The sequence below is a fragment of the Danio rerio genome, chromosome 7, assembly GCF_049306965.1.
Source record: "Danio rerio strain Tuebingen ecotype United States chromosome 7, GRCz12tu, whole genome shotgun sequence".
Classification (NCBI taxonomy): domain Eukaryota; kingdom Metazoa; phylum Chordata; class Actinopteri; order Cypriniformes; family Danionidae; genus Danio; species Danio rerio.
In genome coordinates, this window is record NC_133182.1 from 19616189 (window position 1) to 19643487 (window position 27299).

General features: G+C 36.5%; 1 protein-coding gene across 22 annotated transcripts in view; it reads right to left on the reverse strand.

Moving 5' to 3' along the window:
- Positions 1-1897: 1897 nt before the first annotated feature.
- Positions 1898-27299, reverse strand: part of znf638 (zinc finger protein 638) — a 36771-nt gene continuing 11369 nt past the window's right edge. The window contains exons 1-25 of one of the 22 annotated variants that reach the window (XM_068218375.2): positions 18559-18619; positions 13160-14594; positions 12367-12428; positions 12216-12254; positions 11699-12108; positions 11374-11591; positions 11056-11199; positions 10811-10909; positions 10669-10718; positions 10342-10532; positions 10227-10258; positions 10007-10141; positions 9726-9857; positions 9559-9600; positions 8774-8905; positions 8548-8664; positions 8426-8451; positions 6658-8344; positions 6503-6544; positions 5573-6430; positions 5181-5475; positions 4708-5028; positions 3305-3427; positions 2233-2354; positions 1898-2126 (exon numbers count right to left, since the gene is read on the reverse strand). In XM_068218375.2, the coding sequence (XP_068074476.1) occupies positions 2040-2126; positions 2233-2354; positions 3305-3427; positions 4708-5028; positions 5181-5475; positions 5573-6430; positions 6503-6544; positions 6658-8344; positions 8426-8451; positions 8548-8664; positions 8774-8905; positions 9559-9600; positions 9726-9857; positions 10007-10141; positions 10227-10258; positions 10342-10532; positions 10669-10718; positions 10811-10909; positions 11056-11199; positions 11374-11591; positions 11699-12108; positions 12216-12254; positions 12367-12428; positions 13160-14380 (6585 nt within the window). In that variant the 5' untranslated portion in view covers positions 14381-14594; positions 18559-18619 and the 3' untranslated portion in view covers positions 1898-2039. Of the gene's footprint in view, positions 2127-2232; positions 2355-3304; positions 3428-4707; positions 5029-5180; positions 5476-5572; positions 6431-6502; positions 6545-6657; positions 8345-8425; positions 8452-8547; positions 8665-8773; positions 8906-9558; positions 9601-9725; positions 9858-10006; positions 10142-10226; positions 10262-10341; positions 10533-10668; positions 10719-10810; positions 10910-11055; positions 11200-11373; positions 11592-11698; positions 12109-12215; positions 12255-12366; positions 12429-13159; positions 16098-17559; positions 18620-27299 lie in introns of those variants that run through there. The other 21 variants (XM_009303098.5, XM_073908246.1, XM_073908238.1 and 18 more) reach the window with 21 other exon arrangements.

Sequence of the window (27299 nt, forward strand, 5' to 3'; positions counted from 1 at the left end):
ATAGCATAAACAAACATTTTGATGTTCTGTCAGCGAATCCTATGTAGAGCAAAAATTAAGCAGCAGCAATTAATCACCATATTTTTTGTTCTAACAATAGATATCAATGGCTGCTGGTTTACAACATTCTTCAAATCATCTTTAGTTTATCTAACAAAAGAAACTCATCGAGGCTTGGAAAAATTGGAGGGAAAGTAAACAATGGAAGAATATTTGTGATAAACTATCCCTTTAAAAGTAGAAGAATAGTAAAACAACATAGTATTTGAAAAGAATGCAAGCAATTACCCGCTGTTTGACGGCAGTATAACAATTGTGATAAATAAAATAAAGGAACGAGTAACAAATAAATAAAAAACTATCATGGAGCACTACTATTCTGGAAATCAGAAAATACTACAAAACCTGAAATGAATGATAAGGGAGACATCCAAAATGTGTACAGTTAGTGTGCCTCCAGTAACAGGATTTGGAAACACTTCCCTAAAGTTTAGTTTAAACTTTATTGTCCGTTCTGCTTGACACAGAAAGGAAATTTTTCTTCAATACTGGATTTAGGACAACAATTACAAACATACAACAACGACACAATAACACTCATCAACACAACAACATAAGTTAAAAGTTTAAAAACCAAATTAGCCCCATACACAATACTGCAAATCATACTTGGTAACCACCTCATTCACTACAAACATTGATCCGGTTTAGAAGAACAACTGCCATTGGGATAAATGACTTTTTATAGGCATTTCTTCGTGCTTTAGGAATTCTAAACCTGCGTCCTGATGGTAGCAATTCAAATGCTGAGTGAAGGGGATGTGTATTATCTTTAAAAATCACAACTGCTCTTTTTTCCATAAAAGAGTCAAATAAAATCTGCAATGAATGCTGTTTGTGACCAGTTATCTTATTTGCCTGATTGATAATTTGCGCTAATTTCTTTTTCTGTTTAAGTGTTGTGTTACCAAACCATGAAACAATATTATATGTGAGAACACTCTCTATAAGTGATCTATATGCCAAGTTTAAAGTCTGTGTACTAACATTAAAACTTCTCAATTTGCGGAGGAGATAGAGGCGCTGACTTGCTTTCTTATAAACCGCCTCTACATTACTTTTAAAATTCAATTTATTGTCAATAATTGTGCCTAAATACTTGAAAGTTGAAACCTGCTCTACTATTTGTCCGTTTATGGTGACTGGTTTAAACATTCTCCGATTAGAATAAGGGGCCAAAGACTTCCAATATACAAACAGAAGTCTGTTGATGCGCTCTGCTGGCTTCTAAGCTCTGCTGTTTATACAATATACACGCACATGCACACTCGACTACAGATTTATCTTACTCTTAAATTCCATTGCTGATATAACACTGGTAACTCCCATTACTGGTAGAACACTGTTGGAGTGTTAAGTGTGAGTAAAAATAAGAAAGCCTATTTCACGAAGCACAGTAATAAATGTGCTGTAATCTGAAGTGGGGTTATTCACTCTTTGCATAGTAATGAAAGTCTATCTTGGGTATATAACAAGATATTCTTCGGCAGGTCACCAGATGTGTCAACATCCAAGGCTAATTGAAGATGCTAATTGAAGATGAATCCCTTCTTCTCCGGCTGTATTTCCCCAAGTGTCCTCCACATAGCGAGTTTGTTGATTATTTTGGAAAGTGAGCTTTGCGAGCATTTCCTGAGAGCATTGAAGTGATCAGCCATAGTAATTCGCCCTTGACATTTGCGAAGTCTCTGTCAAATACGTCTTTGTCTATTCCTGAACGTCTTAACGATAAAAGCATTAAGCAAACATAAAAATATAAAATATGTAAGTGATGTTTTGTTTCACAATTATTCAGATTACAACATCGAAGACATGAAAAGACGCACAAATAGACTAGTTTGACTTGAGTTTGTGATGTCTTTATTTAGCATGAGCTAATAAATTCTAAACAAGAACAAATAAAATTAAAGCAATTGGACCCATCCGGTAGCAATAATACAAAGAAAAGAAACTAAACAAACAAAAGCTCTTAATAAAGGCTATTCAGATGCTGAACCTTGACTGGCTGCTGACTGTGATGAAGAGCCACCCTGCTGCTGCTGAGACTTCTGCTTCTTATAGTATTTCTGAAGAAGAGAGAAATTGGATGCAAGTTTAATATAAATAGATCTAATGGTTCAATATGACATATAACATCTAAATGTTTCATAATAGTGTAAAACATTGTTGTACCTCCATGTTCTGGTAATGCTTTAAACTACTACAGTGACTTTTCTTAGCTGTATCCTCGTTGACGTAGAACAAAGAGCAAAGTTTGCAGAAGAAACCGGTCCTGGGAATCACAAAATCAATACCTGTGGAACAGACAAAGCAGTTAGGATTTCACAGCTTCAAACAAAGCTTTATAATAAATATGTTAAAAATAAAATATGCAAAAAAAAAAAAAAAAATTTTAAGTAATAGAAATGAGTAAATTACAACAACAATAATAATATCTATAAAATAATGTTACAAATAATAATAGTAAATAAAAAACAATTAAATAACAAAAATAATGTTAAAAATAAAATTAGTACATTAAAAAACAATAATAAAATGTTAAAAATAATAACAGTAAATAAGCAATAAGTAAATTAAAATAAGAAAATGCATAAAAAAATAGTAAATAAAAAATAATGCTAAAATAATGGTAAAAAATGAGTGAATAAAATGTAAAATAATAATAGTAAATATAAAATGAGTAAATAACAACAAATGTTAGAAATAATAGTAAATAAAAAAAACGATAAACAAAATATAATAAACAATAATAATAGTAAATAAGACAATTTTGAAAAAATAATAAAATTAATTAAACAATATTACTAAATAAAAGACGAGTAAATAACAAAAATAATAAAATATGCAAAAAATAATAGTAAATAAAAAAAACGTGTAAATAACCAGAATAGTGATCAAATTTATTAAAAATAATAGTAAATAAAATATTAGAAAATAACAAAAATTATAATAAAATGTTAAAAAATAACAGTAAATATAAAATGAGTAAATAATAAAATGTTTTTAAAAAAATAGTTAGTAAATAACCAAAAAAAAAAAAAAAAAATATATATATATATATATATATATATATATATATATATATATATATATATATATATATATATATATATATATATAACAATTGTAATAAAAATTAGCAAATAACCAAAAATAATAAAATGTTAAAAATAATAATAGTAATTAAGAAAGAAGTAAATAACCAAAAAAAAAACCTGTAATAAACTATGCTAAAAATAATTACCAATGGGGTTGTCTGGGTTGAACGGGGGCATAGTGAAGTCTTCAATAAGAGGGGACTGGGAGCGGGACCTCTTGGCTTCGGGTTCCTCTACTGGGTCAATCTCACGCCGTTCCTTGGACTCTTCTGTAAAAAGTAAATTGGTAATAACATGCAATAGTGCAAACAAACACATAAACATATCAACAGGATACACCAGCCAACTAAAGGCTGGTGGGTGGGTGCAGCCTTCACATACCCTTTATCGTGACTGACACACACAATTTTAATGTTTAAGATTTATTTGGGCTACTGCAGAAAAAAAATACTGTTTTCATTGTAACCGAATGTGTGTTTAACTATTAACATTATACTAATTTAGGTGGGTAGGTAATTGAGGCACATTGACTGTGTGATGTGGATGATGTAACGTAATCATTAGTAGCTATAGGCAGTCAAAAACTTTTCATTACTTTTCATTGCAGTTAATGCACTTTTGAAAGATACTTTTATTTTTTTTTACTTTTTTTTTTACTTTTTCTTGCATTTCCATTTATACAAGAAAACAACTTGTTGTGCTTATTTCAACGGGCATTTTCACTGTCCACTTAGGAAATACAACTCGCTTGATTCACTCCGCAAGCTTACAAATCGTGTGTGCGCTGTGAACTGTGAAGTCTTTTATACTTGACACGCTCGCAGTAAACACGAGTATTTCTCTTGAAGACTGCCAACTGTGCAAATTAGAAAAGGTTGCCCGTTAAATTTTGCAACTATAAGTAATGTTTATTCAGCAAAAACTCTCCAGTACCGATAGCAGAACCGTTAACGTCAGAGCTTAACGATACTTTAGTCTTTCATAATGTAGCACAGATACCGATAAAGTACAGAGTTTTGGTATCCATACCTATTTACAACAACAATCAAGCTTTTCAGGATCATATAAAATGCGCAAGTAGTAGTTGTGTTGGGATCACACATTGTAAAGTTATTTGTTTCATTCATACTGGGCAGTTAAAAATGCCACATTCAAATTATATTTGAAAAGACATGAGTAGATTATTTACTTTGATAAGTGAATCAAACATGAAGTTAATAGATGAATTTGTGGCAATATATTATGCAAAATAAATGCATTTAAATTAAATTATTCGGTGATATGAACCCATGTGTGGTCTCAAAAAGAATCTATTTCAAACACTCAACGGATGATTTAATTGATTGATATAACTGATTAATTTAGGGTGAAAGTATGTCAGTAAATCGGTTAATAAACAATCATAAGCACAAAGGTATATTGCACACACGATTCTGTAATTATTTACTGCACATACAGACCAATTTGAAATGATCATTATCATAAAGTACTTTTTTTATTGTCGGAAGACTGTCAGCTTGGTGTGTCCCAAGCTTACAATACAACATACCTTTAATTGTGGGTTTTTTATTAGAATCTGCTGTGTCAGGAGTATCCGTTTCTGACTTTGTGGAGCCGACATCATCCTTAGATTTAATCATATCCTCTTCTGATACCTCTGCAGTCAATGAATCTGTAACCATCATGTCTTCAGCCTTTTGTTGTTCTGGTTGAACATCAAGAGCCACAGATTCTACAGCTGCAGGAGGACTCTCAACTATGGTAGCCTCTGGCACTGGTTCAGGTTCAGCTGTTGCCTCAGGTTCTTCTTCTTCTTCAGGCTCTTCTACAACCTTTGCGCTCCCTCTTTTTCCTCTTGTGGAACGTCTCACTACAATGAGTGAAAGGAGACAAAATCACTTACAAAACCTGCTTGGCACTTGCATCAGGCATATGATCAGCCGGGGACAAAAAAAGGAGGAAGCCAAACTGTGTAAAAAAAAAGCGTTTTTTAAAATACCAACGATCTTTTAATTTACTCACCTGGGGTCTGACGAGCCCTCTTTCTGCCCCTTGTAGCTCTCTTCTTTACTGGCTTCTCCTCTTTGACTTCTTCACAAGGTGGCTGCTCCTCTTCCTCCTCCTCTCCAACTTCATCTACAGTTACGAAGTTCATCTTGCGGAGCTCCTCAAGGTAAGAAGCATCATCTTCTTGTCTTGGTGATTTCACAGGTTCCTCTGGTATGATCGGCGTTGTAGTCCTAGGACTGGTAGGCATAGATTCACTCTGCTCCAATTCCTCATCATCTCCTTTGGCCTCATCCAAGGTTACCAGAGTCTGAAAAGAAAAACCATAAACCAAACCAAATCAAAGTAACCAATGGTATTTTGGACACCATTTCAGTAGTGGCAATCAAAAAAAAAAACGTACTGACCTCTGGATCAAACTCCTCTTCATCAACAACCTCATCCAGTGTGACCAGGCCTTGAAGGTCTTTCTCCAGCTGGTATTCTTCAATCCCAGTTTCATCATCTCCAACCTCATCAACTGTTAGAAGCGTCTCAGGCAATTCATCTGCCTTTAAAAGCTGTTCCTCATTTGTTTCATAAATAAAATCTTCCTCACCCTCACTGACCTCATCAAGAGTGACCAAAGAATCATGGCATGGAAGTTCAGGGGTCTGGTCAGCTGCCTCTTTTTTATTCTCCATCTCAGGGGCAGAGTTTTCAGGCTGCTCGGAGTGGTCGTCTTCTAATTTTTCTGGCGTTTCTGCAGAACGTGGAGGGGATCCTTCCTTCTGTGTAGAAGAAACAGCATGGCTTGGTTCTAATTCATCCAATGTTTCAATGCCAGAAGTTTCTTTAATAGCTGAAAGGGACTCATCATTGGTGTTGGTCTCTGCAGAGGAGGTTTCTGTGACAGTACAAGGTTTTTCTGTTTTACATTGAATGTCCGTTTCCAGTGGTTTATCAGAGCTATCTTCTGGAGACTCCTGCTCCTCTGCAATATCAACATCAACCTGTGTGGTTTCTTCAGCCTTGGCTTCCAATTCTTCCACACATGCATTAATTTCAGAATTACTTGTCTCAGAAGGTACAACGCTATCCGTTGGTTTGGGTTTATCTGCCTCTGACTGTGCAGTAAGAGTATGAGGATCGGGTTCATCTTTGATATTCTCATCCATGGCAGAAGACTCTGCTGTTGAGGCCACAATGTCCTCAGCATCATCCCCTACTTCATCAACTGTCACAAACTCATCAAAGTTAAATGAAAAGGACTCGTCTTCTTTTTCCTGAAAAGAAAAAACATTATCATTGCCTGTCTTTAGTTATTAAACTGAAACATGTTAAACCTTAACATTTACCTTTACAGATGCCCTTGTTCTTGAGTGAGTCCTCGAGGGTCTCTAAAAAAAATAAATAAATAAAAAAATTGTTAGTTAATTGTGCGAGTAACAACTAAAACATTGAGGTGATCATTTAAACCTCTTAAAATAATATTTTTTTTCATCTTTCTCACCCTGGAATCAACATCATGCCCTCTTGTTCGCTTTGATGGAGGGCTGGATTCCCGTCTGCTCCTCAAGGAGGAACCCCCAGAGGATCCTCCACGTCTGCGAGTAGTACCCTCCTCATCAGAATTACCTCTGGTCCTATACCTAGAAGAGCTCTCTTTCTCTGGAGAAGAGGTGTCAGTAGTCTTGCCTTTGGAACCAGAGCTTTGAGACTTTTTCTCCTTTTCTGCTTGCATCTTTTTAGCTTGAGCTGGAGTGGCTTTCTTGGTGGACTGAGCAGGCTTTTTTGAGCCTGACTGACCTTTTGTTGTTTTCTTTTCTGCAGCTTTTTTCTCCGTCTCAGCCTTCTGTTTGGCTTCCTCTTCAGCTCGTTTTAATGAAGACTGTAAGCGACACTGATGGACAGCTAATTCAAGAGCCTTCAGTATCTCCTGTGTAACTGGAGGAAAGTCCAAAGACTGGTCATTTACCAGGAAGGGCTCAGGCACTACATGAGGACTCTCGGAGGCACATGTAACTGGGACAGTTGAATTACTGAAAGCTTGATTTGAAGTGGAGGGCAGGTCAGAGGTGGGATCTGAGGTTGGAATGGAGTCAGATGCATCAGCATTAGCTCCAGCTTTGGTTGTAGGGTTAATGTCCGCCCCTACATTTTCAGTTGGTGTCAATTCCTTTGATTGGCCCTCGCTGTCGATGATATGCTCCTGTGGTTTACAGTCATCCTCTTTGACATCAGTGTCTTTGGCAGTTTCTTCAGTACTCTGGGTCTCCATGGGCTCTACTGCCATTTCCTCACTGCTTACACCTGAAGTACCAAGCTCCATTTCTCTATCTTCTGCTAACTTTTCATCCTCAATTTTGCCTTCTACAGATGTAGATAAAGGTTCTTTGGGAGCATCTTCAGCCTGTGGGACATCCTGATCTTTTTTAGAGTCAGCCTCTGACTGCTCAGTGGTCTCAACTGGAATGGCAGATTCTGGAGAAACCAATTCGTGCTCTGCTTTTGCAGACTCCACTAAAACTGCAGATTCTGAAGCAGATTTAACTTCGAGATCTGCCTTTCCAGACTCTATAGCAGATGCAGGGGATCCCTCTTTATGTTCTCCATTCACAGATTCAACAGAAATGGCAGATTCTGAAGCAGGAACAGCTGATTCCACATGACAGTCTGCATTCCCAGACTCAACTGAAACTGTCGTTTCTGTAACCTCAAGCTCCTTGTTCACAGATTCAGCGGCAGATTCAGAAGTGGAAGCAGAGGATTCAACTTCAAGCTCCTTCTTTATAGTCTCAGGTTCTACCTTGGTGACTGAAGACTCGGCTTCAAGCTCTTTTTTCACAGATCCAGCATCCGGGGTGACTGTGATGGATTCTTTAGTATCTTGGGTGTTTAATTCCACTTTATTCTCAGAAGCTGCTGTGTTAGCATTAGCAACTGCACTGTCTTTAGTAGCCTCCGTGAGTTTAGCAGCAGTTGTTTTAGCTTTAAGCTTTTCTTCATCATCACTTTCAATCAAAATTACTTCATTATCGCTAATAACAATACTGTCCTCTTCTTTAGGCGCAACAGTTTTAGCTGCGGCTGAAGGTTTTTCATCTTTTTTGACAGCTGATTCAGCAGGAGCTGCAGCCACTGGTTTTTGAACTTTGACAGTATTAGGTTTTGCAGGTGGTTTAGCAGGAGGTTTTGCCCTAAAGAAAGAGGACATTTTATTTAGTATTTCCAGAACACTTTTTAAAAAAACAAAGAAAATATTTTACCTCTTCTCTTACCCTTTTGCATCCGGCTTCTTTTTCAGCTGTTAAATAAATCATTATAAGGTCATTCTTAATTTACTGAATCTGCACAAGTTTATAACATGCATGCAAATGGTTAGCAATGCCTGCTAAACTACCTTGAGCGGTTTGGCTAGTTGGAAGGAAAGAACCTTGTCCTGGAGTGTACAACGAAACTTTACGAAGCGGATGAAGATTGCTCGAGCACTTGCAGCATTTTCCATTTCAAAAATCACCTGAGATTGAAAAAAAAAACAATGCTACTGTCAGCAAATATATTTTACTTTATTTTAAAAAGAAGAAATAAATATAAAAGCTGAAAAAAGCTGAATACAGTTTTATTACCCTGCCATTAAGGTGTAAAACCTTCTTGAAGATACCATAACGCTTGACTACAGTTTCTACTTCCTTGACTGGCCCAAGCGCTTTTGGCACATTGCCAACAATGAGAAGCCGTTCTGGTAAAGTCATAATTTCCTGCAATTAGAAGGCAAAAAAAATATTAATGCATTAAATTTAAAGCTGCTGAAAATTGACCAGTTTTGGGCCAAAAGAAAAAAACGGCCGAGTCTAAAATATTGTGTAAAAAGATTTGCCGCCACAACCACTTAAGTTCTTTAATCCTCTTACACATGCGTACTTATGCATATAGTGTATAGCATAGGGGTGTTAAAATTGTGTTTTTAATGCACCATGATGCAGATGAGGATGATTTGGTATCGGTTCAGTAATATATCATAGCCTGTTAATACATACTGATGTTATTCATCTCATATGCACTAGTATATGCACATGTGTCATGGTAGCATACTATGATAAGATCCAAGAGTAATTACAATGCTCCAACTACCTAAAAAGCAGACAACGGTCAGTCAATTTGCTATAATTAATAGTTCTTCAGAATACGATATTTAATATTATGTAATAGTAATTATATTACAGAAAAACAGAATAAGCTAAATTTGTTATCTGCAGATCAAACTTCTAAAATATTTTGTCTGAGTGCATCCAAAACTTTTTTTGGCTCAGAATTTTTATTTGGTTGCAGCCCCTGATGAAAATATGAGTCACGGTATAAGTTACATGATATTGTTGTTTTAGATTGAGCATACATGTCAGCATCTACTTACTGGTGATTTCTCCATGCCCATGAGCACTCTGAAAACTGATTCCTTTAGAGGGAAAAAGATAAAACAACTAGTAAGTACTAACACGTATTAATCAAGAATATATAAATGTTTTTGAGAAATAATGCATTAAAGATATAACTGTTATAACAGATGGAGTGCACACTCACAGTGTAGTTCAAATCAATGGGTTGCATCATCATCTTTACGGTTATCTCTTTCTCTTTCACTTTAGCTGGGGTCTCAGAAAAGGTCTTCACCATTTTTTCAGCTGCCTCTGTGTTGGGCATCTGCAGATAGGCCTAAAAACACATAAAACTGTTAGAGTATACTATATAACACCATATACATCATACAACTCAGCAATGATTAATTCAAAGTCATTAAAATTAGATAATAGAACAAGCCATTGTACAAATAATTTTTTAATGTAATTGATTTACATCATTACCCTTTGTTGGGTGATTGCTATGACAGGAGTTTCAGTGAAGCCATAAGGTTTAGCAAGGTTGGTGAGTTCTTCTTCAGTAACCCCTGCCTCTGGAAGGTTTGTAATTTCCACTATATTTTTTCTCCAGGGTATTTCCTGTTGTCAAAAAAGGTAGAAGCAGGTTTAATCGCTTTGTATTTGAGGACAAAAATACAGTTTAGAGGGGAATCAAATAGCATACCTTCTTTACAACCTTCTTGGCAACTGCTGTTTCTGCTAAACAACACAAACAAAATGTTACACAGATTGCCCTACATGAAAACAGAAACACTACAGTGAAAGATGCAATTAATTACCTGGAACCTTGGCAGGAGGTTTAGGTTTAGCTGCAGGCACTGTCTTTTTCATCTCTGTTGGTTTTCCCTTAGTTGCTTGAGTTGGCTTGAAACCGGTCACCTCTTTTGCTTTAGCTGGCTGAGGTACCTTAACTACGTTTGCAGCTTTTCCTTTCGGTATCTGAATTGGTTTTGTTATAGTCGCTTCTTTTCTATGAAACAAAACATACCCATAATCTTGAATTTAAAAAATATTCAAATCAGGTGTTGGTGATGTGCATCTATAACAGACATTTAAATACAAAATCTACTGTTCTTTCCAGATTTACTGCATGTATGAGGACTTACTTCTTGAAAACTTTTTCAGGCTTAATATATTTTCTTCCAGTTTCAGCATCCTAAAAAGCACACAGGTTGGATTTAATGTTATGCCTTGGTAGAGTTCACAGCTCTAAGAGGACTTGACAAAAAGACAAAAAAATAAACATACCTTCTCCATGCAGACCTTAATGACTTGCCCATGAATTGTCAAGTTCTTACAATTGAGCAAAGCTCTGGCATCCTCCTCCCTCTCCATACAGACAGAGGCCTAAAGAAAAAAAAATTATCTTGTGTTTGCAATAACTAAAACAACTACATTTAAATTCCACATAAGCAGTGAAGGTAATTTTGATTATTAATAACAAGCTGTGCACTCATAAATGCATGCAAAACAGCACCGTAAATGATAAACACCTCTCTAATAGCCTTGAGGAGGATGGCGGTATAAATCTTGCCAAAAGGTTCAATGGCGTCAGTCAGATCTTTGCTTGTAGTCCCAATAGGAAGACCGAGGAGCCTCAGTAAACAGGAGGTGCCTGGCGCATATTTGGGATTAGGCTTCACAATAATGCAGAAAAGAAAGAAACAGTTAAAACACATATACCTCACTTGTCTACACTGGTACATTTTTTAAACTGTTTCTAATTAGCACAATGTTAAAAACAAATAAGAAAATGACAGTAAAGCGAAAGTAATGGTGAAACAAGCTCAATTAATGTAAAAAAGTATTACCTTCGAAGTGCTGTGGGACTTTGAAGTGGAGGTTCTGCTTGTGCTAGAGTATTCGGTTTTCTTTGGAGGGGGAGACCGCCTGCTGCTGCTGCTACTTCCCTTTGATGAGGAAACTGTGGAACTGCTTTTCTTCTTTGCTAGTTCAGCCAGCAGTGCTGGTGCCAAGGACTTCACCATAGCTTTCAAAGTATCACTGTCTGCGATTGAAGAAAGCTCAGCTGTCGGAAAGACAAGAACTTGCATTGGAACAAGAGACAACAAATAACAATGACAAATGTTCAATTGACAGCAAAATAAGCAATAGCACTGCTAAAAATGATCTTACGTGATGACATGAGTTTCATAGCTAGAAGTTCACTACTGCTTGATCTCTGCTGCCTGGAAGGGCTGCTCCGGCGTGGACTGGAGCGACGTGGAGACCTCCTACTGTAACCTGGAGATCTGGCCCGTTGAGATGGTGGACTACGAGACCTCCGTCTGTAGGGACTGGATCGAGACTTCCTATGGGGGGACCGGGTGCGACTTCTGCTACGCCGATACCTTCTAGAGCCACGGGAGCGGGATCGCGAGCGGGATCTGGATCTAGATCTAGATCTAGATCGAGACCGGGTGCGGGAACGCGATCTTTTGCGTCGACTTGAAGACTCATGGTGTCTTTTTGGGCTGGGGGATCTGGAGTATGAGTGTGATCGAGCGTGCCGCTTTGAGCTGCTGTGTTCAGATTTGGACTCAGATCTGTGTATAATTGGTAAGTACAAATGAGACTGGCTGGATTAATAACATATTTGACAACTCATTTAAAAAGCTCTAAAAGTTCAATAATAAATAAATGAGGTAATTACCTTGAAACAGGGACAGACTCGACCTTCCAGTCAGGGTATCTAATAAATAAGAAAACGGCTTTCTGTTAACATGTTCAGTGGAAAAATCTTCAATAGTATTCCTAAATGAAAGTGAATATCAGCAATAAGGCATGCATTAAAACACACTCACTGTTTCCTAAGACGCCTACAGTTCTCAATGTGAACATTTGTGTTCTGATGTTCGAGCCAATCCTGTGAACAAACAAAAATGCTTCAATTATCAATGAATTGACTTTATCAAAAGTGTTTTAAACAGTGTAGCTGATTATAAAACAGATGCACAAAAATAATAAGAATAACAGAAATCCACAGTGGTCCAAATAGTGAAGAACAAAATGTCCATGATTTTCTTGACAAAACCTCTTCTGACATATAAAGCAAGTCCAAAGTGTGGCCTCGGGTATTATGGAAATGGAGATCATCATCTGCCTTTTTCTTCAGCACTGTGGAAAGTCATCAGGTCTGTCCTCACAACAGGTTCAGATTTTTTTCAGCCAGTCCAAAGACTTAAATTAGTTTTCAGGAAAAAATGGATTTACAATAGGCTTTCCTCAGGGTTTCCAGGAACTGGACTAAAAAAATCTTCTGAAACTGGAGTTGGCTTGAAATAGTCAACGTGCAATAATTTTTTGTCCAACCATGGTTTACTACATGTACTATTTACTCTATTTACATCAGCTAACTGTAAAATATTTTAACCCACAATCAGGCAACTATAATTAGGCAATTAAGGCAATTGTATAATTAAGGCAACTGAAGTTAGTAAACAAACATGTCGGACATTTTATTTCATAGTTAAATTTAATACAGTATTAGCTTGAAGTTTTCAGCAAAATAAAAATTAAACAGAGTCTGTCCCTTTACATACAAAAAAATTGCAAACATCTTTCAAATGAGGCTCTACTGGTTAAGAAGATACTCACCTTAATCTGGACACATTCAATGTTACATAGAGAGCATGTATGAGGAAAGATTCTTGGAGTAGCTGCAGAGTAATCATTCATCATGGTTGGAGTCGGTAGCCTCTTCATTGGGGGCATGCTGACTGGTGGCGACAGGAACGGGATCCAGTTGGGACCTCCAGGCATGTCATCAACAGACATCATAGGAAGAACACCAAGCTGAGATGGTACCTGGAGAGGAGGTCGACTGGAAGGTGTCAGAGCAGGCTGGGAAGCAGGTGGTCTCGCTGGGATCGTCTTAGTGGGTCTCGGATCAACTGGTGAAGGTTTATGAAGCTCTGAAACATGTATGGGGCCTGGACCTGATTGGCACATCTGAGGTTGCTTTGTGATGTTACTAGCAGTGAAGGCTGGTCTGGAGACCTTACTAGCATACTTTGGAGTCTCTTTAGGAAGGTGTTCAGTCGCGTAACTTTCTGAGCTCTCCTCAGGATAGTCAAATTTTCTAGAATGTCCATAGTCAATGACTTTATTGTAGTCTGGTCTCTCATCAACATCCCTCTTCACCTTACGCATACGAATGTCCCGTAAAATAAACGGTAGGTTGTCAGGAGTCAGCTGATCATCTGGGTAGTGGCTTAGAAGTTCTAGGTCTTCATTAGAAAGTCCAAAGCTTGCTAGGATGCTGGTGGCACTTTCCGAAGTGTAGCGATTTGGTCGCTGTTCCGGCGGACGTTGGCTGCTCAAACCACTTGGTCCTCCACCAAAACCTGCAGACTTGAACACCGGTGAGGAACTGGAAGGGCGCTCCATGCTTGATGAAAAGAGCTTGCTTGGGGCTTGGTACATGGACCAGTCCACCTCATCTGATCTCGAAGACCCTGAAAACCCGCTGCCCCTGGAGGAAAGCACTTCATCCATGGAATCGTTTCTCAGACGAGGATCTGCTTTTTTGGGTTGCTGGAGCATTTGCGAAATAATGCGCACTTCCTCACGGGCTCCCCGAAGGTTACGGTCAATGGCAGCTTCGATTTCTGTTGAAATCTGCGACTGACCTTGTCCCATTGAGAAGGGCGAGCTGCCCAACAATCCTGCACGAGAACCAGACATGGTACCTGGGCCAAGACGGGCTGCACCCATCTCCATTCGAGGCTGTGACACAAGACCATATTGGCTGGGCACGATGGGTCTTTGACCGCTGGGGAAAGGTCCTCCACGAGGATTGTATAATGGATGCGACATAGTGACCTTAAGCAAGTTGAGCAAGGTCAAAGCAGCTGTAGGAACTGCAGCCGGAGTGACACTTGTGCCAACAATTGCATTCAGCTGGTGCAGTGCCAACTGAGTCTTTATCTGTGCCAACTGCAGGGAGACAGGGCTTAAGATGGGCAGATTCCCAAAATGTCTCACGGAATTTGGAACAGGGTGCACGCAACTTTCCAAGAACAACGAAAAGCTGGAAAAATTAGGGGGAAAAACACACAAAATGGATTACTGGCTTGCCGTCGTCAGGTCCTCATACAAAAACTGTAAAACGGCTGCGCCCATTTTCCCCTTCTGTCATATACTCTCAAATCTCCAGCTTCAAGGGATTTAAACAGGTTTCCATGTCTTCACTGAAGAAGAAAAACAGCAAGCAAAAAAGACAAGACAGACAAAGGAAAACAATATCACAGTTTAGGAGTATCTTTACATTTTCATGCATGGATTTTAGTGGTTTTCTTTCCTTTTTTTGCCTAAATGTGAACAGGGAAGGACGAACATGCCTTAAGACAGAACAACATCATAGGCCAGACTATTTTAGACATTAAACAACTGCTAATTATTAATAACCTGAGAGGTAAGTTATCCTTTTTATATCAATACTGGTTTTTCAGAATGAAACCGTCTGGATGGTCAATATTGTCCATCCCTGTCAACAAGGGTGACTCATCTTCACGAACAATGTAAAAAATAAGAAAGATACTAAATTGATTTTCTCTGTATGTACAAAAATTGTTATATAAATAATTTTTTCTCCAAAAAGAAAAAAAAAAGGACAAATTGCACCTAAATGTTTGCTTGGCCTTATGATGCTTTAAGAAGCACCAAGTAAATATGATGTTGTGAATTGCATTTCAATCTAGCATTTTTATGTTAACTTTCTTTAAAAGTAAATTTGTCAAGAAACAATAAAATACAAAATAAAACTGTTAAGTCAACAGGAAACAACAATTACTACCTTCATCATATAATTCCAAGTTATGAAAAAGTAATAAAAAATATTCAGTAGGACAAATATATCCTGCAAGAAAATTACTCTTTTTCTTTATTTGGCATCATTGCTATAAACTTGAATAACTTGCAGTAAAATAGAGATTAAACTTATATTAAACTTATTTAAATTTGTTAATGATCAATGCATGTTTTTGACCTTATTCTGAATTTGTCCAGTCTGTGGTTAAGCTTTTTTTAAACCTGCAAACTTCAATTAAAAAACCAACTTCAGTCATTCAGTAATTATAATCCCCAATACACCTCAAGAAAAAAAAAACTAAAAAAAAAACCTAAATGGTGTGATGTCCTTTCAAACAACATCAAAGTAAAAAAGGTGGCATTGGGGTACATAAGGATACATTGCTGATCAGGTATTTCAAATATATTCTTACATTTACACTTAAGGTCTTCACTGTGGGTATTTCAGGGCCTTCACTCCTCAACATATATTACATTTTTACAAAATATTCTAAAAACACTTACTCATGAAGAAAACCTGTGCTAATTCTGTACAATGTTAATCGTTAAGGTTTAATTTTATCTTGACTTTTCATATTCCTTTAATGTAAGCTGATAATTTCTGAACACATTTTTTTTTTAATTACTGAATTTTAAACATGAAACCATTTTAAACTGTGAAACTGCAAGGCCAATAGTCTCGGGGTATGTATTGGATTTACTGTCATGACTTTGCAGGACTTTTCTTAAAGGGGTGGTCCACTACGATATTATATTTTAAACTTCAGTTGATGTGTAATGTAGCTGTGTGAACATAAACAGCATCTCTGAATGTAAAATATTCAAAGTTTAATGCAAAGGGAGACCTTGATTTGTACAGAGTTAGCTTAGCAACGCCTACAATTAACGAATTTTGGGGACTACAAAAAATACTTCCGCCCCCTGTGAGATCACAAAAGTTCGTTATTGCGCATCCCACACTGCGCAGGTAAAGGCCGTGGCCAGAGGCGCTGTAACGTTACTGCAGAGAGAGAAATGCCATCCTGCTGTTTCCACAGAGCTGTTCTGTTTCTGTTGTTGGGCTTCCAAATGACACGACCCAAACACAGAAGTGCTTACAGTTCAATATTAATTATGTTCCAGAGAACTATAAAATACATAGCAAGCATGATTTGACAAAACACAGCTTCCAGAATCTCTCCCAGTTCAGTGCTGGATTCAGTTAAAATCTCCTCAAAGATGGAGCAAGGAGACGCTGTGAACTCTGAGTCATGACCTGTAAGTGTTTTTATTTGTTAAAATTGATCATGACATGTACAGTGTCTAACTTTAACGGTGTGTTGTAGCAAAGATGTAAACAACGGGAAATTATGGTAACCGCTAACGACTTAGCTAACGTTACAAATCCATATTTATCAAACGGCTGTAAACGCACACACACACATACACATACACGCACTCTTGGCCAGCACCTGCGTCTCTCTGTGTGAGACGGCAGAATTTCTCTCTATAGGCAGCTATGCTATGCGTTTTACAACTCGGACAATAAAGTCGCAAAAGATATGTGAACGATTCATGTTTACTTACACAGGCATATTCCGCATATGCATGAAAGACGTCCTGTAACGCATTGATTTAAAAAAAATACAGCAATGATTTCCCAACTGGAGTGTAACATCAAAAACAAATCAATCCAGGCTCACAAAGGTCTCATCTCACATCTTGTGCTTTATTCTGTCACCACAGAAAATAACTTAATCCGAGCATGAGAGAAAAAGAACAATAAAAATCTCTCCCGCGCACATGCGCTTCTCGTGTTACAAATACTTCATCGTATACACGCATAAACACACTAAAAGGCACAGAAACAGTTAAAGGAGCCGCATCCCATTTTCACTCGTTACAGACACGTGTTGACTGACTGACTGACTGTTTACACAAAACGCGCGTGCTTGTCAGGGCGTGACGTGAAGCCGATCGGCGTATCACAGCATATTATGATGATGACCAATCAGAGTCACTTGAGGGTGGGCCTTTTAGAGGAACTAGGAAATATGACAGTCGTTTTCATGTTAGCTGAGTAGCTGTGTATAATCAAAGTGAGATTTATGAAAAAATAACACGATTTCCTTCAAGTTAAACATGAGCACACATTGCTTTGCATCTTATTAACACAACCAAGCCTTAAAAATAACATTCTGGACCACCCCTTTAAAGAAAAAATACAGGAATAGAAAGGCCGCCATCCAGCGACTGAACACAACATGTCCACAATACATTAATAGGCCGCCTCACACAGCAAGCAGCCATTTCAGATAGCAGGCCTACACATGTCCTGTGTTAAACATTAACCTCTGCACTAAACAGGAGCAATCTGCTGCAAAATTAGAAGACAGACATATAAAAACAATGTGATGTTGCAATCCATTCTCTCCTGCATTTCCCCATTCACAGTAATGGGGATCCATCTGCAGATCTTGAGTCACATAATTTCTATTGAAGTAAAGTTGGTATTATATTAGCACATTCGGAGTTTCTTCTTAAAAAAAGAATTTCAGAAAAAGTATTATTTGCTAATTCTAAATCACATTAGCATCCAATGGCAAAGTAAATAGTGCTAATGTTAATTTGAAGTCATGCATATGATTTTAGACCAACTATAGTTTAATATAATCATAGGAAAATAAACAATATGCCAATATTGGTAAACAAAATTTTCTAAAATGTGCAAATATAAAACAAACTTTACCTAACATGGTTAAAACAGCTGCTGAAACGCACAGTGAAGTAACCGACTTGTCGTGAAGGGTTACATACCTAACATAAACAAACTATAACGCTCCCATTGCGAAACTGCAAGATCGCCCGTCAGTCGGTTTAATGGTAGCTTTTTAGTCTGGATTGAGTGTTAACGTGGTCAGTGCATCTCATATAAAATAAATGCAGCTTTTAAATGCGTGAATCACGCGAAAAAAGTGATCTGGTGAGCAGATTGCTCGTGAAACAAGCCGAGCACATGCAGGCCTATGGCTCTGCAGCTTCGTCATGAGTACAGTTGAAGCCGATAGCAGTATACGTCGTCGTTTTACGACAGAAAAATCATCTTATTCGACACAATCATCATCATATTTGCATGAAAATGGCTCCCAACAAAGTTGAGATGAACTACAGTAACATACCTAGTACTTTATTATGTAAAATCTTACGGTGGAAGTTCATGCGATGAGGAAAACGCTCCGATTTCTGGGGACGGTCGGCCTGCGTCTCACAGGCGTGATCAAATGATTCACGAGCATAAACAGAGACGTAGTCAGGAAAACCAATCAAACCCAACACGCCGACCGCCTGCGACGAAACATTTTCAAACATTCAGAATTTACATAATTTGACGGCTAATTAGTTGAGCAGAAAGTGCGAACATTTGTGACAATTTGAAAAGGTATACTGATATAAAGGCTTTTATTTTCGGAAAAACAACAGAAGAGTAGTTTCTCTTTCAATGATATCCAGAAGATGGCAGCGTTTTCCTTTTTTAGGCTGGCTTCAGGCAAAGACTTGTTAAAACGGAACGAAAATGTAGGTGTACAAATTTTTAGCTTCCTATTTATTTCAGTAAAGTGATATTTTTGTAATGAAATCATAATGTGCTGTTTGGTGCATTTAATGTTACTCTTAAACAGTATGTTTCTCAAACAGTAGTAGCTCGAATTTAGTATGAAAAAGCAGCTATTAGACCCCCAATATCTTTGCTTTATTCTGTATTTTACAGTCTATGACTTTCTCCCATTATTTTAGCTTATTGTTGGAGAACTGTAATTTACTTGGGTGTTAATTACATCTCCATGGTAAAATAATATTATGGTTCCTTATAATCCAATTATCTTGTATCAAAGTAAAAATCAGTCACAGAGCTAATTATGTCCGCTATAAATACCATTAAAACATTAAACCAATAAAACAGGTAGTTTTAATTGTTTCCACTAGTGTGTTTTATCATTACAGAACAGAAGGATTATTGTTTCAAAGTTGTAGTAGCTGAAGTTTGTATTTTGCTACATGTTGATTTTCTTTGATATCCAATCCTCATCACAAGGCCTGAGATGCCGGCACATCAGTGTCTTTCTCGGGTTTCTGCAGGTTAATGACTTTCTGTCAGATATTAACTGTCCCACCACCAGCAAAGAGGAAAAATAATAAACAAGTTGTAGATTGTCTGTTTACTCTGTCGTCTGTAGGTATTTATTGTCATATTATATTTCTTTTATTTTGTAAGATATCACTGATGATGTATGCTTATGATGCTACGCAGGAAACATTGAATGGATTATTTCTTGGCTTCAGATTTTAAGTTTTAAATGACTTGTAATAGTGACTTTAAGAAGTAGCTTGAAAGAGTAACAAGAGCTGTTACTCAATTCAGGCGAACCGTACTGTATGGCACTTTTTCTAATCCTGTTAACAGTACTATCAGCTGTTATACCAAGATTTTAGTAAACATGTTTTTTATAGTAAATCTAAAATCTCTAATCACTTTTTTGTCTTCAGCAGAAATGCATTAGCTTTAATGCAATCCTTCTACTTTACTAATTAAGTGCATTTTGTTTTGTACTTTTAGAATTATGAGAAAACCCCAGATCCATCATCATACTTCACACCAGACTCAAAATACCCCAGAAAAGCTGTGGTATGCGACTGAGGCCAATGTGCACAGCATCTACTGCATACAGTGAGATCCAAAATGCTGACATGCTCATAAATCATGCGTTATAATGAGTGTGGACATGGTTTTATACATTTTCATTGCTGTTATACAGTTTAAAAGGATAAAAAAAAAGTTCCACATGGAAACTTAAATTCAGAAATATTCTTTTGAACTTTTTTCATTAAATACTTTCTTTAAATCAGCATATACATAGCACATACAACCGGGCGGTTTAAAAGACCCAATCCCCCCACTGACAAAGGTCCAGAATTTGCCATTGGTCCAGAATTTTTCCCACTATGTTCTCATTTGACCTATTTTGACTGCTATGTCATCATAAATTGTGGAAATAACCCATCAAAGGTTTTAGGAATATGCACAATATGACATAAGTGAAGTCAACTTTTACTATTGACCTATTACATTTTATAAGTAGCCTAACTTTTATTTAAAATCTTGGACCCTATGACTGAGAGAAAAAATTGACCAATGATAAGGTCTGAAGCACCAAAAGTAGCCCATATTAAAGTTAATTTTAATACTAATTAGGATGTGTATAAACATCCAAAATCAAACAAAAAGTTATTAGAGGTAGCTTAAATAATGTGTCTGTGCTTTTTGGGTAAGGGATTCATCAGAATACATAGCAAAAATCAGTCCAAGGCACTCACTCAAAAAATGTAAAAAAATAAATAAATAAATAAAGTCTTTATTGACATGGATATTCCTTATAACTGTGGCTACATCAGATTACCCTGATAAAAGCAATTGTTATCCAAACACGTAGGCGTTGGGCCGATAGACGATGCCATCATCCATCGTCGATGGCCAATGACAACGTGATGCTGGGCTGGTCAGGTAGTTTGATGGTAGGCTACAAATAATTAATTCCTTATAGATTAATTAATTATTCAATAATTAAATAATCAATTCACCTCCGCCTATGACGACAATGCCATTGTCCATCGCGATGTTTCACATTAGACATCGTACGATGCCAAATTGGTCGACATCGCCCAACCGTAGGCACAGTTTCAAGAAATAGCCATGTCAAAAAAGGCTGTTTAATTTTTTTCGAGTGCCTTGGACTGACATCTACTGTTTATACTAATTAGGCTGTTGTTTTTAGATTAATTTTCAAGAGAGGCTAGAAAAAATCATGGAGCTGTTTTTTTATATTTGTTTATTATAAATCTTTAGGAAATATTTTTGGTATGTCATATATTGAGGATACAACAAGCTAATCCAGCTAAAAATAGTGCTTAAAATGCCACTTATTAGAGTATTTAGGCATCATAATTAAATAGAAAATGAGGTGAATAACTGCAAAAAAGTTCACATTTTCAGAAAATAGAACCACCCTTTTCACCCAGCTGGCTACGGACCTACGGACCATCAATGGTTGCAGGTATTTAATGTTTCTTAGATTAGACAATGTCAATGGTTGCAGGTATCCAGCGTTCTTTAGATTATCTTCCTTTGTGTGACTTTCAAACAAGTGAAGTAACCCCCCCTCCCATTGAAGTTTATTAAACAGTTATTTTTAAAATGTTGTGATATTTTAATATAGCCGTTTCAACATATGTTTATTTCATACAAGCATTTAAAAATCTTACCAACCAAAAATGTTAAAGGGTATTATACATTAAAAGGCTGTGTAATAATAGTGTCTACATAAACCATTTTTACAATGTGGTCATAAAGTAACAGGTTGGCAATCCCGAACTCACACTCTGAATGTTTACTGTGGTTAACCACATGCTTATGTACTGGGCAGATTTTGAGATCAGTTATCCAGTCACCCAACTACGTGTTGTGTTTCCACATTTGTGTTTATTTAGGCTTATCATGCATCTGGGAAACACAACCCCAAACTGCCCATTACAGCAAAAGACACATAGAAAATGTCACTACTTTTACCTTTAAGTCTAGTGCAGTCACTTGCCTCAGTTTTCCCTTTTTCATTTCTGTACCGGTAACACTTTATTACATAAACAAACCATTATTTTATTATAAAATGATGATGATTTAAGGCATGTGCTTATCAAGAACTAACTATAAAAACAACAACAGTCACATGAGTTCATGTGTGAATAATGGCTTCCTTAATTACCTCTTAGCATATGAGCGTTAATTAATGTATTAATTAAGTGTTAGTTTAAACTAAATCTCACTCTATAAGAAAAAGATTTATTAAGATTTAAGATTTATATATGAAATATTTTACTTGACTGGCGTCATGGTGGTGTCATGGGTTTCCTCCGGGTGCTCCGGTTTCCCCCCACAATCCAAAAACATGAGGTATAGGTGAGATAAAAAAGCTAAATTGGCCTTAGTGTATGTGTGTGAAAGAGTGTGTATTGGTGTTTCCCAGTGTTGGGTTGCGACTGGAAGGGCATTCACCAAGTAAAATTCATGCTGGATAAGTTGTCGGTTCATTCCGGTGTGGCGACCCCAGATTAGTAAAGGAACTATTAATTAATTAAAAAGAATATTAATTAATAGTTTACTTGACCAGCAAGAACTCATGACTTTACTTGGAGGGGCACATTATTCATTAATTTATTTTCCTTTGGCTTAGTCTCTTATTTATCAGGGGTCGTCACAACAGAATGAACCACCAACTATTTCAGTATATGTTTTTACACAGCAGATGGCCTTCCAACCGCAACCCAGTACTGGGAAACATCTATACACTCTTGCATTCACAAAAACACTCATACACTACGGCCAATTTAGTTAACCCAATTCATCCATACTGCATGTCCAGAGGATACCCACATGTACACAGGGAGAGGGCACATTATTATCAACAACACATGAACGCCTGTGTTTAAACGTAATGGTCATCAAGTGCATGTTTACATTGAAAAACAATAAAAAAGTAGCACATGAAAAGAAAAATGTGTTCTGTGTGAATAATCACTTCACCATGACTGTTCTGTGTACTGGTTGTCAGTAAGGATCAAGTGTTGTGTCTAAACAATGGAGTTCTTGAGTTGTTAAGAATGATTTAATAATATTGTGCCCCTCCAAGTAAAGTCATGACATAATGAGGGAAGTTCATGCTGGTCAAGTCGCACTATTAATTAAAGTTCTTCCTCATAGAGCAATTTAGCTTAAACTAAAGTGTTAATTAGTACATAAATTAACAAACCTGTACCAACCAGTAATTGAGGCAGTCATTATTTACACATGAACTCGTGTAACATGTTGTAGTTAAAGTTAGTTCTTGATTAGTGCATGACTTATCTCATCATTTGTATATAATAAAGAAAGGTTTAGCTTACATATCATTAGTTATGTACTGTTATTCTAAAGTGTTACCTCTCTGGTTTTGGTTTATGTCAAGGTCCAGCATAATGACAGACCAAAATCATTCAAGCACCAGTGGCCAATTCTAATCAATAACAGTTTTGGCACAAAGAGAGAGGGGGAGAGAGTTTGAAGAGAGTTGGCTGCAGTGCAAACACTCAGACAGGAGTGACAAAAAGAAAGACAGACATGTTGAAAGGTGTCATTTGCCAAAGCTCAGCACTGTTCACTCTTTTCCTCCCTTCCATTATAAGCAATACTGGGGCACACGACTTTGCACATACTATACCTACAATATAGGGAGTAAGCATGGCATCATTTGTCCCTGTGAGGGGTTCTGTTAACAGATAAGTAATTAAATATAACAAGAATAAATGCTCCCCAGGGGTTGGGGGAATACCTAACACTCAGCACTAGAGGACACACTCTCCCGGGAGCCCTTATGTTCTTAAAAAGGTCACAATAACACGATGTCCTCATGGCAGATGGAGCTCAGTTTGCATGTTTCCCACTGGCTCTTATTTTAGAGATCTAAGTTTACTGTGTCAGATCAGTGGTTTACATTATATATTGTGCATCATGTTTCTTAAATTAACAAGTCACCTTATGCTTTTTAAAAGGCGCCTTTAGTTTTTTTGCATATCGTATGACAGGTTTTAAGCAAACCACAAACAATTCACTCTCAAATTCAATCACTTAGTTTCATTCACTCCTTGAAATTGACTAATATTATTAGCCCACTAATATTATTAGTTCACTCTTTCTATGGAATAGTGAATGAGGGTATGGGGGTGATTTTAGATACAGCCTTGGTCTCTCTAAACCCATTCTTTCTTTGAGCTAACTCTGTTCTGATTGGTCAGATAAACTTGTCTATTGTGATTAGTCTACTTTTCACAGCCTTTTACAACTTTTAACACCCATTTCCAAATCATCATTGGAGTAGTTGTACATCTTAGAATAAATGTTTTATTAATGTTTTAATTTATTGTGAGTATTTTTATAGTGTCTTTTTCCATGTCAAATTCATGCTTATAGTTCGATGTGGTTGTCAGTATGAAAGAGTATCTTCTTACAGCAGTGCTCTACTGGTCAGCTCAAATGTGCTGGTTAGTATTGATTCATTGAAAACTTCATTATCTTCTAGTGTCCTATAGTTTAGTGATCCCATCCAAAATGAGTTCATTCAGCACCCTTGCACCTTCTATTTCAGAGTACAGACAATCAAGGATAAACACTTATGCACCCTCAAAGCAACTCCTTTAACCTTCTCTCACACTCGGGATCCCACTACTGTGCTGGCGAGGCATTTTATGGTAACAGTGTCCTCAGATATGTTCACCTTCTTTTCTGCTGTAACTGAAAACTGCTCGACCCTTATTTCAGCTGTCCTCATCTAACTCCTTTTCCAACTCTTAAGGTTGATAGGCAAAAATTTATATTGGAGGCCTCAGTACCCTCAAACTTCCATCCCTAACCTCCCATTCTGATACATTTTTAAACAACATTACAATATTTGCTTATATCAGCTTATATCAGTCTTTTCTTTTAAAAATCTACATTGTAAAAAATGCAGGGTTCTACTGCAGGTTGTCCCAACAGAAATTGATTAAGTTAACGTAACAAATTTAAGTAGATTTAACTTAAAACAGTCAAATTGTCCTTAAAAATTATTGTTTAAACTAATTTTACATAAGTAGTTTGAACAAGTAGCAAAATATTTTTGGAGTGTATTTTACCATTTATGCAGTGCTTTTTCTGTAACTTTCAGTAACAACAAAATACAGTTGAAGTCAGAATTATTAGCCCCTGTGTTTATTTTTTTCCACAATTTTTGTTTAATGGAGAGAAGAATTTTTTCAACACATTTCTAAACATAATAGTTTTAATGACTCATTTCTAATAACTTATTTATTTTATATTTGCCATGATGACAGTAAATAATATTTGACTATATATTCTTCAAGACACTTCTATACAGCTTAAAGTGACATTTAAAGGCTTAACTAGGTTAATTAGGTTAACTAGGCAGGTTAGGGTAATTAGGCAAGTTATTGTAGAATGATGGTTTGTTCTGTAGACTATCAAAAAATATACCTTAAAGGGGCTAATAATTTTGACTTTAAAATGGTTTTTAAAAAATTAAAAGCTGCTTTTATTCTAGCCGAAATAAAACAAATAAGACTTTCTCTAGAAGAAAAAAATATTATCAGACATACTGTGAAAATTTCCTTGTTCTCCTTTAAACATCTTTTGGGAAATATTTAACAAAGAAAAAAAAACTCAAAGGGGGGCTAATAATTCTGACTTCAACTAAATAATGTTGCTTTAATAAAAAAAAAAAAATAGACATGCTTGCAGTTACTAAAGCCCTGTTTAAATGGGATTAAGATCTTATCCTCCACAAATACCACCACATCAGAATGAATAGTTAATTTCTTCATAAAATTATGTGCATATTTAAAAAAAAAAAAGTAGAAGTATTCAATAATGCTAAAATGAATTATTATACAACAGTAATATAAACAGTGAAATTTAGAAGATAACAGCAGTTTTACTGTAAGTAGTTTGCTCTAGTCTGGTTGCTTTTTGATAACGTTACCAACTTCTTTTCTGTAATATTATTATTTGAAAAAAAAAGACTAAAACCAGCAAATAATCTACTGTTAAATTATGACAACTGACGGTCTATTTCAGGGCCGGAGTGGGACTCCTTTTCAGCCCTGGAGTTTCAAGCCTCAGACCGGCCCACCTCAGTTCACGACTGACTATATTAAAATAAGGGCATTTCCAATTCAGTTTCTAATGACACTATCACATCTTTTTTTGAGAAAACAGCTGCTTTAGAACTTCAAATGTTCAACAACCCTAACAGTATTATATGTCTTAACAATAAAAATAAAAATTAGTCGAAAACTAACATGCTATCCACTGAACCTTAACGGCTGTTCAGGACAAATTGACCAAGTTATATCATCATTAACCTGCAGGCAGCAACTTGCTCACTGAGCTGCAAGAACATAGATAAAAAGAGTAGCGCTGCGGTAAAATAATGAATAAAAAGGCTGTGGTCAAGTAAATAAATAAATAAATTTAAAAAGTGTGACTGCTGAGAGCAATCAATTCTGGAGCTGGGGATACCGGCCCTCGCGGCCAAAAAACGGACCGGCCCACCGGGAATTCTCCCGGTCCTCCCGATTAGCCAATCCGGGCCTGGTCTATTTTACATTTTTATTAAATTATATTACATTGCAGTCAGAAAAAAAGATACAAAAGCTGTCACCTTTATTTCAAGGTATACCTTTTAGGTATAATATGTACCTTTCAGGTAAAATATGGGCCCTTTAGGTACTGTACCTGTAAGGTACCATTATGAACCCTTTAAGTACAAAAAAAAAAAACTTTAAAAAGGTATCGCCCCATTGAGTACTTTTGTACTTTTATTTTTTAAAGTCAGGACAAAATCACCAAAAAACAGAAGACCATTTAAACCTGCTTCACAGGCCATACTTTCTTATGTGCCTGTTTAACTTGCTTAGCACCATCATAAGTGGCAAACTTAATTCACAGAAATGTATATTTGGCTTTTGTTTAATCCTCACTTTCATCTTTAAATGAAACAACAAAGGAACGAAGCAAGTTGCTTTAACTTGTGGTTTTATGTCAAAAAAGAGTTGTATTTTTGTGCTATACTCATCAGGAAGATGCAAGATGGGCAACCATTATCATTCTAAAGTAACTGCTTCAAGTTTCAGAGATTTAACATGCTCTAAAAAAGGCAACCAAATGTTAGAAAGTTTGAGCCCTGTATCTCGGAGACTATATATATTTTTTTCTTCTAATTGAACAAAAAATTAGGTGTCTTTAATCCATTGAGAGGTCAATAGATTTAACAGTTTTGTGGCTACAGTAATATAAAGGTCCTGCAAC